This window comes from Gopherus flavomarginatus, chromosome 5 (assembly GCF_025201925.1).
Source record: "Gopherus flavomarginatus isolate rGopFla2 chromosome 5, rGopFla2.mat.asm, whole genome shotgun sequence".
In the NCBI taxonomy this organism is placed as follows: Eukaryota; Metazoa; Chordata; order Testudines; family Testudinidae; genus Gopherus; species Gopherus flavomarginatus.
The window spans coordinates 15,422,649-15,438,088 of NC_066621.1; the positions used below are offsets into that span (position 1 = coordinate 15,422,649).

The 15,440-nt window shown below is 43.3% G+C and overlaps 1 protein-coding gene across 23 annotated transcripts in view; it reads right to left on the bottom strand.

Annotated features, from left to right (window-relative positions):
- Positions 1 to 15,440, bottom strand: part of NFASC (neurofascin) — a 183,249-nt gene that overhangs the window by 75,116 nt on the left and 92,693 nt on the right. For 18 of the 23 annotated variants that reach the window (XM_050955564.1, XM_050955566.1, XM_050955565.1 and 15 more), the window contains 6 exons: positions 14,580 to 14,702; positions 13,868 to 14,038; positions 9,236 to 9,286; positions 1,992 to 2,103; positions 1,124 to 1,308; positions 81 to 212 (listed from right to left, as the gene is read on the bottom strand). In XM_050955564.1, the coding sequence (XP_050811521.1) occupies positions 81 to 212; positions 1,124 to 1,308; positions 1,992 to 2,103; positions 9,236 to 9,286; positions 13,868 to 14,038; positions 14,580 to 14,702 (774 nt within the window). The remainder of the gene's footprint in view (positions 1 to 80; positions 213 to 1,123; positions 1,309 to 1,991; positions 2,104 to 9,235; positions 9,287 to 13,867; positions 14,039 to 14,579; positions 14,703 to 15,440) is intronic. The other 5 variants (XM_050955571.1, XM_050955586.1, XM_050955584.1 and 2 more) reach the window with 1 other exon arrangement.

A 15,440-nucleotide genomic window follows, 5' to 3' on the forward strand; every position in this document is an offset into this window, starting at 1 on the left:
CCTCATGTTTTGGTGCGAGCTTCTATAATGAATATAATTCAGTTCCTGCTAGGGAGCCCCAAAGCCATCCGCTTGCTTACCTTCTATGGGCTCTCCGTTCACCAGCCACTGGATTGTAGGCTTCGGGTTCCCGTTGGCTCGACACACGAGTCTACCATCCTCACCGGGGGCCAAAATAAGGTTTTGTGGTTCGTCCAACCAGTAAGGGGCGGCTTTAATGACAGGAATATGTATACAGACAAGTTATACATGCATTGCGGTTACCTCTGCTGAATTCCTCTCCATTAATTAGTTGCTGAAGCTGACCCCATTGAAAAAGTTCTCCACCAGATGCCACATGTGGGGAATGGGCCCTTCACCAATGCAGAAATGATGTCGCTGTAAGTCAAGTCCTATATTTTAGCCGCTAGAAAACAGATAGGCATTGGCTATGCTGAGTATTAAAGAGTAAAATCTCTACAGTCAATCTTTGCCTAACATTCCTAGCCAATCCCAACCCTGGGGTGGCAGCCTCCCCACCATAGGCCTAGAGGCCTACATTTGTCTGCTGTCTGCCAGAACAAGGATCTCAGACTGCCCTGAGCCCCTAGACTTCTGGGGGGCTCCACCCTGCCTAACGGCCTGAGCCTATAAACTCTTGGTTGCTCTGCCCTGCCTGCGGTCAGAAAGCTGGATTACCTGCCACTTGGCTCTGCCTAGTGCCAGGGCCTCAGAGACTGCCAATCTCCCAACAATCTTGGCCTAGAGAGAAATCCAAGTGAAAGGGGGCATGGCCTCCCCCTGAGATTGATGGAGAGGGATGGCCACACACTCCTAGATGAGCTAAGAAAGCAATGATAAATTTTTTTTCTACTGCGTGATGTAAATTAATGTAGCTCTATTTAAAAAAAAAAAGCCACTGAGTTATGCTGATATACATCAACTGAGGACCTGGATCAGGAGATCAGTCTGGTCAAGATGCAAATGTGTGTGAGTATAGGCAAACATCCAGCTTAGTTCAGAAAAGCACAGATCATCCCATTAGCATAGGGCTGAGCAAACAAGAGTGCCAACTCTCACCCTCTCCATGGCTCTGGAATTCTAATGGCTCAAGTACTTCAAATGGTGGGATAAAATGATGTACCCTTCACTCTCACTGAGATAGTGTGGCGGATGCTACCCATTTTGTTGGACGCCAAGCAGAAGTATTCCCCAGAGTCTTCCTCAGAGACGTTGGTGATGCGAAGGGCCTTGTTAAAATTTTCCAACTTGGTTTTGTCTGTTGGGAGCTCTCCTCCTTTCTTGTACCACATGATGTCTGGTGCTGGTCTAAGGAGGGGAGAACAGATTAGGGGTCATATCTGAGAGGAAGGCTCATCCACTGTACAGGAAATAAACAGATTACTCCAAATTCAGAACCACTTAAACCAGTCCCCTTAGATTTCATCCTCCCAATGGTTTCCACAGATGACTCACTCTCCTTCCCTCCTGACTTACACCAGGATCTTGATCAAGGATCCTGACCTTCACTAACACCACCGGGAGTGAATTTCAGATTCATGGATGCTATTCAATCTCTTCTGCATAGTTTTAGCTGGTGCTCTGTAGGCAGAGCTGGCCAGTTGGGCACTCACAAGGACTGCATTGGGGCCTGTTTCCCTGTATTTGGTAGGACACTGTATTATGTGCCACTACATCCCCAACGTGGACAAACAAAAGGAACGGATCCAACCCAGAGAAAATAGTAACACAGCATCAACAGCTTCCGCTTTTGTAATGCATCTTTCCATCTCTTGCCCGTAGTACATTTGCAGTTACCTGTCCTTCCACTGGGAAGAATGGCACTGTGGACTGGATCCTACTTCCACGGATGTTAATAGCAAAATTCCCAGTGATTTCAAAGGTGGAGCATCAGGGACTGTACAATTTGCTTACTAGTCAGAGCAGAGCAGATAAGGAGATGCCAGAAACCATCCCCCTCTTCCCCCCCCCCACCCCGAAGTGGTACGTACACTCCTGAAGCAATGCACTCGAGTAAGAGGTCCACCCCTCTCAGCACTATCTGGTTGCTTGAGGTCCCGTAGGGATACATGAAGCTGGGGGTCGTTTCCATAACCCCTCGGGCTGAAATCAGCAGAAAAGAAAAAACAGAACACTTTTAAAATCTCCTCCTCCATGTTGTTTCTACCAGCAACACACAGAGTTTCCTGAGTTGAGAGAAGCGATATAGCAACAGGGGAAGAATGTATCTGTAGCATCATGAATGCACACGGTACTTTACTAAGAGAGGAAGGCATGTTCCCTGCCTGGAAGAGCCAATCTAAGACCAGAAAGACACGATAAGGTGGACAGCTCTTCGGAGAGGTGAGGAGGTTTTAAAGGAGGGATCTGAAAAAGAGAAGATGTTTGATAGGCAGGAAATGGGAGAAAGTGCAAACCTGAGAGTGGGAGGAAGACGGAGGAGGACAGTAAGGAGAAAGGAATTGCTGGGGGGGAGAAGAGAGGAGAGCAGGCAATTGTGGGAGGAGTGTATAATACAAGGCCCTGAAGATGAGCACAAGGAGCTTGAATTTGATGCAGTGCCAAACGCTAATTCTACGGCATGACAGTGCCCTTTGCACTGGCCTATACATTAGCTTGCCCCAGCCACGTAATTACTTTAGAGGGGTGGGTAAACGACCTTCAGTTATCATGGCAAAGGGCAAACAGGCAGACTGCATGGACAGTTAATTGGTTTTCATGACCATCTTGCAGGACTGCAGTAGGTCATCAGACCATCGTCCCAATAAAGCTGGTTCTACTCGGACTCATGTGGATGCACCAATGTCCCACATCAAGCCGAATGACCCCTTTTTGGGCTTCCACAATAGAACCATAAAACTTCCCTTCTGAAGGATCAGTGTTATGGGACCAGTTACCGCACAAGGGTTCGCCAACACTGAGCTCAGAAGGATTCATGTTCAATTAATAAAGTGCTCCATCTCAAAGCATCTAGACGAAAATCCAGTGATGAATTTTAAGGAATGTTAGTTATTAAATACAATCCATGCCAAACTAAATTAAGGCCAGATTTGGCATTCAGGCCTTGATCCGACAAAGCACTTAAGAAAATGTGTAACTTTAGCACCATTGCATAGTCACATGTTTAAGTGCACTGCTGGACGAGCACCCCAGTGATCCCAGTGCAAGACCTTACTGTGGTCTATTGGCCATATAAGTGTAAATTAGGGCAGATTTTGGCCCTTAATTTCTTTCTTTGATATAGTTAACAAAGGAAAAAGTTGTAAAGGAAATTCCGTGGTCAGAGTATACAATATCTCATCTGTAGTTGGGCATCTGACATGGTTCCAGATACCATTTCAATAAGGAAACCAGAGACACGAGACTTACACGGAATCACTATATGAAAAGGTACAAAACTGGCTAAAACAAAAGTGCAGCTCAGAAACAAGATTAACAATTTAGGGTTAGTTTAGGAAGAGATATTGAGTTGTATTCTTCTAGTGTGTGTTCTGGGTTTGATACTTTAGTATAAGCCAACTCCTATCATCCTTATCCAGTCAAGACCCCTGTTGGCTGCTCATTGGGAATTTTGCCTGCATAAGGACTGTAGGATTTGACCCAGTCCTCAATAGGTTTTTGATGCAGAAGATGAGTACACTACTCAATTTTGTGGATTAACTGGAGCTGAAGGGGTAGAGCTCACAAACAATTTGGTGGATGGAATTAAAAGAGCAGAATCTTGGAAGGAAACCTTGGCTGAAATCAAAAGAGATTTTGAAATAACGAAAGACAAAGTGCTTCATGTAGGACATAGTAATCCAATACACAAATGGAGGCATTTACTGTACTGGCCAGGCAGTAGTTCCAGAAAAGAGGATGTGGGTATTAGCCTGAAAATAAATTGGAGTGACAGTGTTGTCTAAGCCTGTAATAAGGGTGAGGTGATTATTCTGCTCTATTTGGTAACTTTTAGGCCTAAAATGGGTATTGTGCTTTAAAAAACAAAATTAAACTGGAGAGCTCAGAGGACAGTGACAAAAACTAAACAAACAAACAATCAGAAAAAGCAACCTAAGAGGAATGTTTAAGAGAACTACGGAGAGGTTAGAAAGAAGGCAACTGAGAAGAGACATGACCACTGTCTACAGATACTTAAAAGTCTCTTGGTTAAGACGACTGTAGTTTTTAACTTACAACCACAAGGACATACAATGCAATGGGCTTAGAACAGCAGTAGTGAAAATGGAGTTATACTTTAGGAAATGGAACAAAATGGCCAATGGTAGGTGATGAATTGTCAACAATGGGAGACATTCAAGGCTAGAGGAGATATTGATTTAGAATGGGAAAATAGGCCCATCTGTGCTATGATGGATGAGTAGGGGTGGAACTAGCTGGCCCCCTCTGACCCAAAAGACTTTTTAGCTCAATAACTAGCACCCATCAGAATTACAGCTCAAATCGGTTATGTCCAGTGTGTGCCCATGACAGCAAGAGGAGGGAATTCTGTGGTACCCGTAGGATCACACATATCTGAGGAGCATTTTGCTAACCGGCTAGTAACCTTTTGTTTGTTTGTTTCTTAAGGGGAGGGGCTAGAATGAGAAGGGAAAACAATTTGTGGAGTTCACTCCATTAAGACATCAGGAAAGGTTTGTGATCAGGCCTCTCAAAAGAAAAGCTACCTGCAGTCCGAACCACAGCTTCACAATTGGCTCTGAGTCTACCACACCACAGCTGCACACACACATCACATGACTTTTAAAATACAAAATGATTAATGGTCAACAAGTGCTGGTGAGAATGTTAGTCAATTATTCGGTTAATGGATTACCATCATGTACAAGTCTTGACCTTATCTTGACGATACGGCACATTTACCAATGCAGTAAACAGATATATAACTTCTTTCCTATCACTTGATAAGCTCCCTTTCCTAGGGAAGGCAGCCCTACAATACCAACCCAACACTAGTGTATGAAGGCTAGGTTGCAAACAGAGTGGCTGGTGTTATGAAGGCAATACTTGTCTACAGCTACCACACCACGGTAACAGCATTTCTGCAAGTATTTTCTATTTTATGCACAGAGATGCAGGAAATACATCCTCTTCGACTCTACTCCGTAGGCAAATGTCATTTTAATGGCAACCACTGTATGGTACGTGTCTGAACAGGCTGCACATCTTACTTCACCAACAATTTTCTTTCTTCAAGAGCCAGGGAAGGGACCAGTCAGGGAAAAGAAGCAGTACAAGCAATTTTACCAACCACATATTAATGATGACAATTAAAAATAAAGGAAGGGAAATTAGTATTCTGTCCCAGTTCTTTTAAAGCACCTTACAAACATACTGGATACCTCATAATAAAGGTTCTATCTTAGTACATGCTACTGATAAACACTTGCCATTTAACATTAGGGAGCAGCAGAAATCATTCCAGGCAGACATAAAATTCCAATTCCAGCTTTGTGACAGTGACAGACAGAAAATGTCAGGCTGCTAGAAAAGTCTCAGTCCATTGCTTTGGTTGGAACACAGAAATAAATAAATAAACTGGAAGCAAAGCTACTGATGCAAATGGAACTCCTTGCATGAGTAAGGGATGCAGGTCTGTGCAACCAAAATGGGAATCTATGTACCACAGCTAAATACAACGGCACAAAGTTTTGATCTGAGTCTACATGCAGTAACCAAGTGCCCTATAAAACTGCTCCCGCTGCCTTAAAAATCTACTGTTTGGTGGGAAGGTTGGCAGCAGGAAAGGGTTTATACAGTAGGCTGGAGCAGATGGGCCTCTTTTGCCTTTAAGAATCAACAGAAGGTGGGAGAAGAAGGGAAAAAAAAACCAACACATATACATGACTGGTGTCAACTCAGTTACTCCAATACAAAGAAACCTGCATCAAGGATCCACAAGTGCAACAGGTACTCTTCCACTCCCTTCTCCAAATTTTAAATGGCCATTTAAAGTATCCCTAAAGTTTCTGCAGTCACGTTCAGCCAAGTGTCCGACTTTTACTTATGGCAATTTGCACTGCAGAAAAGTTTCAGCTATAAAACTTTTCTCTGAAGGTTTACATGGTACATGAAACTGGTGTGGGCAAATAATCCAAGCTGAATTACTAATTAGACACATTTTTCTGTTCACTAATTTAGCACGATTTTCTCAAATTGATTAGTTATTAAAATAATGTTCAGAAAAATTTCTAAGAACAATTCTAAGAACACCCTTCTTGGTCCGTAGTTCACTTGTCTACGGTTGGTTGGGAGGGCCTGGCATGGAAAGTTTGAGTTGTTGGATTGGACACACAAGGTCACCTAGTATGTTTCTTTTTCATCTGGCTGAATGAGCCAAACTCTACACTTCAAAGTGGAGATGTGCTAGTTCACTAGGAAGAGCAATGGCTTGGACAGGACGATGGGCTGGCTGCCCCCAGTACCTATGGTCCTGGGCAGGAATTCTGTACTCAGAGCAGCTAGCCTGTCCTGCTGCTGTGGCTAGGTCACTCAGAGCTAAAGTGCAGCCTTCTACCTGGGCTGGAAATTACAATCCCCAGCTCAAGGTGCAGAGGGACCCTCATATTCAGTTGTCCTGGGAGGAATTCAAAATTCTGTTCCTGTTATGCAGTGTTTGTTACCTTCCTGGCAGAAAAAGCTCTGTCCCTAGATTATTAGAGGAGAGTGAACACAAAGATGGTGCAAACAGTGTAAAGGGATTCACTTAGAAATTAAAACTTCTATTTATTTAAACAGTATTTGCCCAGCTTCATTAGCCAATGAGTATTAATCAGAAACATTTTCAAGGCTAATTCTCTATAGGATTCTCTCCCCATTTTCCCATGGATTTATACCTGCTCACAGGCACAGAGGAGAAATCTCCTTCTACTTCCATCACATGGAGACTTGATCAGTTGATGTAACAACCACTGCTCCTATCAGAGCTCATTTCACTCTTGACCATTCAACGCCATCTGTATTGGGCATAACTAATCTTCTCCTGACTTCAGTTAAACACAGCACATCTTCTGACACTGCTACTTGCTTAACAGGGTTGTTACACTGCCAGCACTGTTCTGGGTTTCTAACATGCCAAATCCCCCTGGACAGTCCTTGAAACAGTTTTCCCTAAAAAAAAAAAATAAAAAAAAAATCCACATTTCAAGGAGTTCCCTCCCTAGCCCATATGGCACCCCTATTACTCAGGGCATTCTCAGCAAGTCTCATACAGGGCAACACAAAAGGGAAAAAAAATTCCTCTTTTGGCCGTTTCATTTGGCAGCAAATCATGGCAGAAAACACATTTCAATACTCCTGCAAGATTTTATCCAACTTGCTTAGACTTCTGCAGTCAGGCAATATGTTGCCCAAAAAAACCTCTGCAAGGCTTTCAATTGCTTAAGCAGCAGTATTCCCTGTTCTTCCTGATAGTGCAAAGCTTCTACCTGATTTGGGATTCATCTGCTTTGCAGAGCTTTCCTACCTTTCTGATCTAGCTAATTCTCCAAGCCATTAGTAGGACGAGAGCTTCACAATAACATGCCCATGTTACTGCTATTTCCGTCCTTTGGTTGATGCCAATGAAATGGTGATCTGATTATAAGGTGGATAATAAGGTGGTCCAGATTCTCTGCTGCACTCAATTTAGATGCAGTAGATGTGGTGCTGAGGCCACGAGTGATCTGGTTACTGCTCCCTGATTTCCTGCCCAGCCTTGAATGCACTGGGGGCTGCTCTGCCATGCACCAAGGAACTGTATGCCAGCTGGGGATGGTTGGGGTATCCCATACACAGTGTCTATCCCTCCTGCAATGCACATCCTTCTGGGGGGTTCAGAGGGGGAAGAGAAGAGCTTCGGCATAAGACAGCTATGCTGGCTGTATGCCTACTAGGGACCCTCAATGGCAGGGTTCTCCTTTGCTAGGGGGTGAAAGGTCTGTCTCCCCATTGCTTTGCACTGCCTGAGCAGATACCTTGAGGAGGGAGGGCCTGAAGAGGGCTCAGACTGAAAGCATAGAGAACTTTTCCATTTTAAAATGTATGCGAGGCCCGAATGCTATTCTAGCTACCTGAGCGCGAGGACTCCACTAGGGCAGAACACAGTCCCTTGTGTTAGGCAAAATTCCTCTCATGCTTTCAGGAGAAATGGAATCTCTCTCATTATTTTGGAGTCAGTTTCATCCTTGAATAGTCTAATGAGGAAGGAATGATACAGGCTGCACCAACACTGGGGACATTTCCCCACCCCCCACATACACCCAGAGCAGCCTGAACATAATCATGAAAGGCATACACTGAATTCATTGCATTTGGGCACATCCTTCCGCTTCCTCAGCAGCAATATCTTGGGGTATATCTGGTGGAGCTTACAGGCACTGTTATGATTCAGTTTCCAGCACTTTATGCAAACATCCTCCTTCATTACACCACTGAATGAAATAAACCCACCATGGCCCCCCACTATTATTTACATTATCACATCATTTCCATGACACTATCAATTTATTTCGGAAGGAAGATCATGCCCTGGGGAGCTCAGCAATTGTGCCTCGGAAGCATAATTTATGAGTGTGCTGTCGGCTTCCTCCAACAAATGTATTCTCCTGAGGTAGTTTTTTTGCTCAGACAAAGGGGAGAGAAAGAATCTTCAAAAAACATTCAACGCATGCATAACACCACTACAAAGAAATACATAGCCATGCTTTTCAGAACACCATACACTTCTTTTCCCTTCTCAATGCCTATGTTTAGCTACAAATATAATAGATGCTCTTTTGGAATGGTAAGAAATCTTGGATTTTCTTTTCAAGTTTTCTGCTCTCTGTAAAGAGGATCTTATTTGCGGTACAAATGAGGATTTGGATTCAATTTGGCCAAACCTCCTTGCTGTTTGAGCTTTGTTTTGGTTCATATTCAGTTAATCCAAATGCCCCTAATCTGGGGGTTCAGAGCATTTATTAGCTTTAATTTTCAATAATTTGAACACTGTATGAAATTTTAGGGGGTTTTCTCCCCTCCATGTGCAGTATTTATGAAGTTGAGAGTATAAGTACAAAATCAGAAACAGGACTATATATATATGGTGTGTATGTGCATATATATACACATTTATATAAATATTGCTAACTTGGCTGCTCAATTGTCTTGTCAGTTTCAATGACCAACCAACTAGTGAGTGTTAACACAAGAGTAAGTTGGGTTAGGTAGAAAGGAGTTAGAACATGAAGTTCTCCAGAAGTCAGTGTTGACTCACCACTGTACATGTCAGTGTGATTTCGAAAAGACGTTTCATTATGGGGATTCTCTGTAATAAACAAAAGAACATGAGCGCACCAAAGGTAACAAAGCAAGCACTGAGTAACGGAAGGCATAACGGAGGAACGCAGAAAGCAGAAATGAAATACCAAGACCAGAACACAAAATTATTTTGAAAACGTAAAAATACTGCAGCTATGCAACACAAGCACACAAAATATTCTGAAAAGAACAACAGTCCAGAAAGAAAGAAACAGCAACATAAGACAGCAATGAAAGGAGAAAGGACTACTTCACTACTACAAGATGTATAATCAAATCAAAATATAAAAATAAAATATCAACTAAAGTTTTTATAAACACCTTCTACAATTTAAGTGTTTGATTCTTTTGGCATAATGAGAGTGTCTGTATCATTGAAAAATCAAGTTCCAATGTGACACAAGTGGCTATTTTGCTCTTGATTCCTTGAACACATAAAGGAAGCATGTTTCTTGCTATTTTATGTCAGTATAAAACATAGGTTGGGTAAGCAACAGCACAAGCACCTAGAAAGATGTGATAAAAATTAACAAAATTAGGATTTAAAAGGATTTTAAAGTGCACTGGGTCTCATAAAAATCCACTATTTACTAATACATCCATCATTTGGTGACAGGCACTCAAATCTAAACTCTGTTTTATGAAGAACATTAATTGGCATTACAGGATTGCTGGATGATAGATAGAATCATGGGCCAAGATCCACAGCTGGGCTAAATCAGCATAGCTCCAATTAACAGTGCTGATATACACCACCTGAGGTTCTGTTCTCATGTTTTTAAAATGTCTTTTATATTAAATGCTGATTTGGGATCTGCTAAGCGTGATCAGATTTTAAAAAGGGATGCTACATAGCCATCTTACAACATCATCTAACGAACAGAACATTTTAGAACATTTAAAAACTGGGTACATTGGTTATAAGAAAAGTAATTGCCCTGAAGCTTAAACATCAACAACATACATCATCTTTTTTCAGAAGGGTTAAGACGACTCATCAGGGGTCCAAGAGCTACACAAATCAAGTGGAATTAGGTCTGGAACAAGAACGCAGTCCGACCTCATTCTGCTACAGGGAAAAGTACAGCCTTATGTTTCTACTGCATCTTTACAAACTGCAAAGGCAATTTTCTTCCCTCCCATATGGAACATAAATAATGGAAATTGAATGTAATCATTTTTCAGCGTCTGGATTACACATTTCTTAAAGTAGCCAACACCCATAGTTAAAGGCACATATCACTCAACAGCTTTAGACAAAAAAACCAAAATTCAACCTCTTTGAATGTGATATAGATAAAGAATTTATTATCGTAACAGCCAGAAAATTAGAGCTTCGGTCCACCTTCTATACAGGTGCCTCCAGGGGGCTCCTGGGATGGAACCTGCATGCTATAATAAAGCTGACATTTCCACAGAAAGACTTGAGAGAGTCCAAAATAATTGGAAGCCACAGTGCAGCAGCCTTAATGAGCCTTTTAAAGGGCCTGAGAGAATGGATGCTGTAGAGACATCTAGATGAAGAATAGCTATTCTACATGGGTTAGCTAAGCATAGACTTCTTAGAGCTTGTCAATTCATCAATAGTTTGTTCTGCATATTCTTTCCTTCAGTCAATTAATATATGCATCCACATCCTCAGCTGGTGCCAACGAGCCCAGTTCTATGGTCTTCGGTGCTGCTACATCATTTACACCAACTGAGAACCTGGCCCTTTATTTGCAGATAAATGTTTTCATTTTTTGACCAGCTCTGTAAGTGGATAATTTATCTGAATGTTATTCATCTGTGAATATTCTCATCATAGGGTGACCAGACAGCAAGCGTGAAAAATTGGGACGGGGGTGGGGGGCAATAGGAGCCTATATAAGAAAAAGACCCAAAAATTGGGACTGTCCCTATAAAATCGGGACTTTTGGTCACCCTATCCCATCAATTGGCCAAGAATCTATGTATTTAGCCTTTGTCAGTCCCAGCTTGCCTCAGTCTTATTGCTAAGCCCATGTGGGGGGGAGAGCACAACAAACCGTGTAGAATGCGCTCTGCCTGTTTTGAGTCTCATATCAAATTTTATGCCACTGAAGCTCTGCTAATTTCAATGTGCACTGATGTGAGATCACAGTCAGGCCCTACAGTCCTACTTTGGGAGTGGTCTACACTCACTTTGCAGAGCTCTAAATACGCTCAACTTGTTCCACAATGTGCAACATGGCAACTATTTAAAAGCCACAGTCGTCGTCCTCTCCAATTATGGCAAATGCTTCTTTAACAGAGCTCCTGTTCCTCTAATTAGGTGGTTGCTTGCCTAGCACAACATGAGCCTCCAGTCACGTGTTCAAGGCGTGCTGTACCATTCCAAGTTCTCTCATCTGCTGGCTGCTCTTGGAAGGGTATGTAGAGACATTCAAACATAACTCCCTGGCTACGGGGAAATGCTGCCAAGCTGCTGCAACAGGGAGGTTGAAATAAAAAGGAGACAGAATGGAGACGACATTGTTGAGAAAAATGGGCAGCAGGGAGGAATTGGACTCAGCTTCTGCTGACTCTGAACTGAGACAAGGGTCAAAGTTATAAGGTGAAGCTATGCAGAGAGGTATAATGCTAGTAGCTGTTTTTACCTGGCATGTTCATTATCCAGTTTAATGAGAACAGAAATATATAGCAACGTCTCTGAACCATAGCTTGTGTGGTCCTCCTCCTAACTCCCGCAGTCTATAGCCCTGAACTCTCACAGCATTAGACTTGCAGCTGGGTAATGCTGTTCTCACTGCTATTTCTTTATACAGAGTGGCATCTGGGAGAGCCTGCCATGACCAGGCATTTTCACACACCATGCCCGCTTTCTTTGATCATCTCTTCCCCTCAAATTTATAGTCACAAGGTCTTAGGCCTTCAGCCTTTAGATTTATACTCCAATTTACACCACAGTGTAAAATGTACACAGAGCAGCTAAGCTTCTTGCTCTCAAAGTAATGTGACATTGTGCTTGCCTCAACCGAGATTGTCCTAGGTGCTGCACATATACATAGCAACAGTCCCTGTCTCGTGGAGTATTATCTCCTTTCTTCATCCTCTCTCTTACTCCCTCCTCCCCCCTTACAAAGTTTTCACATCCACTGGTGATTGGAACTATGATCTCTTCTCAAATTTCCTCCAGAGAAATCCATCAGCATTGGAGACCTGCCTTCCTCCATAAACCAATCTACTTTTAGACCACAGAAGAGAATCTTGGTGCCAGGAACTAGCATGTTTACTCTCCATCTCATCCCCTGGCTCCCTTGACATGCTGAGTTACTAGACAGATGTGCAGCCCTTACACCTAGGAATAAAATAAATATTCAGAAACAAATCCAGGACTACCTATCCTACTATCACTGCATTGGCAAAAGGATTTTGCAGTCAGCAAAGGACTCTGAATGAGATTAGAGACATAATCTGGTTTGTCCATCTCCAGCCTCAATGTCATCTCAGGAGACTTCTCATTATCTAGTGAGAGTGAACTATAAATGGATCCTCTTGCCCCTAGAGATGATGCCCTTCTCTGGGTTGAAACTGAGGTCACCTGCAAGCCAGCACAGGTTTTCGATGCAATCGCTTGGGCTCCATAGGGTTAATTTTCCTGTTAAGGTGAGTGGGAGTCACGCAGCTAAACAACAGATCATTGTTTATAAATAATTTAGCCCTGTGCTGTGCAGCTCATGAGTTAAACAAAGAGACTGACATGTGCCAGTTGCCTCAGTGTTCACAAGCACAATATCGTCTCTACCCAGTGAGAGCAACAATGGGCTTAAATTCAGGCCAGGCCTAAGCAAGTGAAACTCCAGTGGAATCAAAGAAGTTGCACCAACTTAGAACGGATCTGAATTGGGCGCAGTATAATTCTGCTCTCAGTTACGCTGGTGAAATCTCAGTGAGATAGCACCAAGAACAAAATTGGATGCAGCATGTTTTAAGGATCCCTGGCTGCCTGGGGCTCATTACTGCATTCTTGCGTATATTTCTGCATTATTTCAGACTTCTTCAGAAAAGTGCTATGGAGATACAGTGCAAATGTAAAAGAACTGAAGTCCACAGCACAGGAAATAACCCTAACTCTGGGCTCATCAGGAGCAGCTCCGAGCAAACCCAGGCTATTTTTCACATAAGAAGCCTGGAAATTAAACAGATTGATCACCCACTAACTATGTATATAAAAGCTCCCCTACAAAACGCAGGCACGTCTCACCTCTGTTGAAGCTGGTTTTGGGTATATGTGTACACACACACACACACACACACACACACACACACACACACACACGCACAGTTATAGCATGAGCTATAGGCCTGCTTAGCAGTGAAGTTCTGAAGCATGAGAGAGACATCAATACCCCGCCTTTAGGTTATTGGTCCAATTGCTACGGTTACCTTCAACCACCAATTCTTAGGTTATTCTAAACCATGTTATGGAAGGAAATTCCCTCCCCCGGAGAGATCTCAGAGCTGCACGGAATGCCTTCTCTGCATGATGCTGACAGCACAGTCCGGAAGGGAGCCCTTGCAGAAAGACTTAAAGAAGCACCACCCAACCAGTCAAGGCGACACTTACTGGTTTGGACCTTGAGCGTGTAAGGGTTTTTCTGCTGGATGGTGTGGGTGAAGTGGAAACGCGCATTACAGCTGTAGTCAGTTTGGGCGTCCTGCAGCATAACGTTGGAGAAGTATAAGTCGCCGTTCTGGCCCTGGGAGACGCGCTTGTCTTGGTGGATTGGCTCCATGGCTGAGAGAGAGAAAACAGGAATTCAAAAAAAAAAGTCACTATGCTCTGGACTCCTTAACATCTGCCTTCAAACAACTGGTGCGTCTTCTGGCAAAGCATCCGGAGAGGGCAGCAAATGCATAACTGATGCAGGGTTACTAAAGTCCAACAAGAACTGATGAGTACAAACCAGTTCTTGTAATTAGTGGCATGAAACCTCCGAAGAAAACAAAATACGACTATAGAGGCTGCCATGCCCCTCATGGACTTTGGAGCAACACACAGCCTTCCTGGCCTGCTGGAAGGGATTCGGTTGGATTACAAGGACTCACTAGTTTCCAGTGGAACCAATGACACGAGATGGGAGGGATTTTAAAGAGCTAGGTCCATATACGAGCAAGGCATTTCTCAGCTCCACTTCTGCTGTAATTAAAACAGGGGGCGGGAGGGAGGGAGGTTGAAGTTCTGCATTAAAATACATATTGCTATCACTCAAAAGACTTCCCTCAGTGAAATGATTGGTCCAGGGAGCCCTGGTCACCTGACCACTGTCCCAACTTACAGCTGCTCATCCAGAAGATAACAGGAGGCGGCAGCCCAGGGGGTGGGTTGCATTTTAAAGTCAGTGGGGATCCTTCATCGATCTCTACAAGGTCCAAATGTTCCTTTGGCCACAAGGGAGACCCTGCAATTAGAAGATGTGAGACACATAGCGGATGTTGACTTGAAGGGAATATACTGGGAGAGGTTTGTTTTTTTAAATCTCATCGCCCTCTCCGAGGACCTGGACTGGTTTCATTGGAAAGGCCCTGATGCAATTTAATTTTTATACATACAGGTTTCTTGCAGGGTCCATGTGTTCCTGCTCCATGTTGATATTTCTCCCTCCAAAAGCTACTTATATTGGAGGGTCTCTAAGCTTTGTACAAACATGACTAATGAATTACGCTTCATGACAACACCCTCTGTAAGGTGGGTGTCATTACCCCTATATAGCATATGGGGAAACTGGGGCATAGAGAGACAAAGTAACTTGGGCACGGTCTCACAGCAGATTAGTGGCACAGAAGGGAAGAGAACCCAAGTCTCCTGACTCTCTGTCCTGCTTCCTAGCCACCAGACTATGCGGCCTTCTCTAGCAGCTGAGATTGCTATCCACTGTGATCAGTTACAAACTGATGTTTGTGTGTGTGATGCGCCCAGAAGACAGTGACAGGCCCATAGAAGTTAGTCAGGATACAGTTATTGCAGTTGGGTTGTTGGATACAGGGGTGGGAAGGAAAAGATCAGCCTACCAGCCAATGCAGGTAATGGGTATTTTATTACCACTATACATCTCTAGTCCGTTTGCAAGGCTGAATTAATAAAACAAAACAGACACACACACTGCAAGTGAAGCAAGATGTGGCATTTGTGTGGCAAA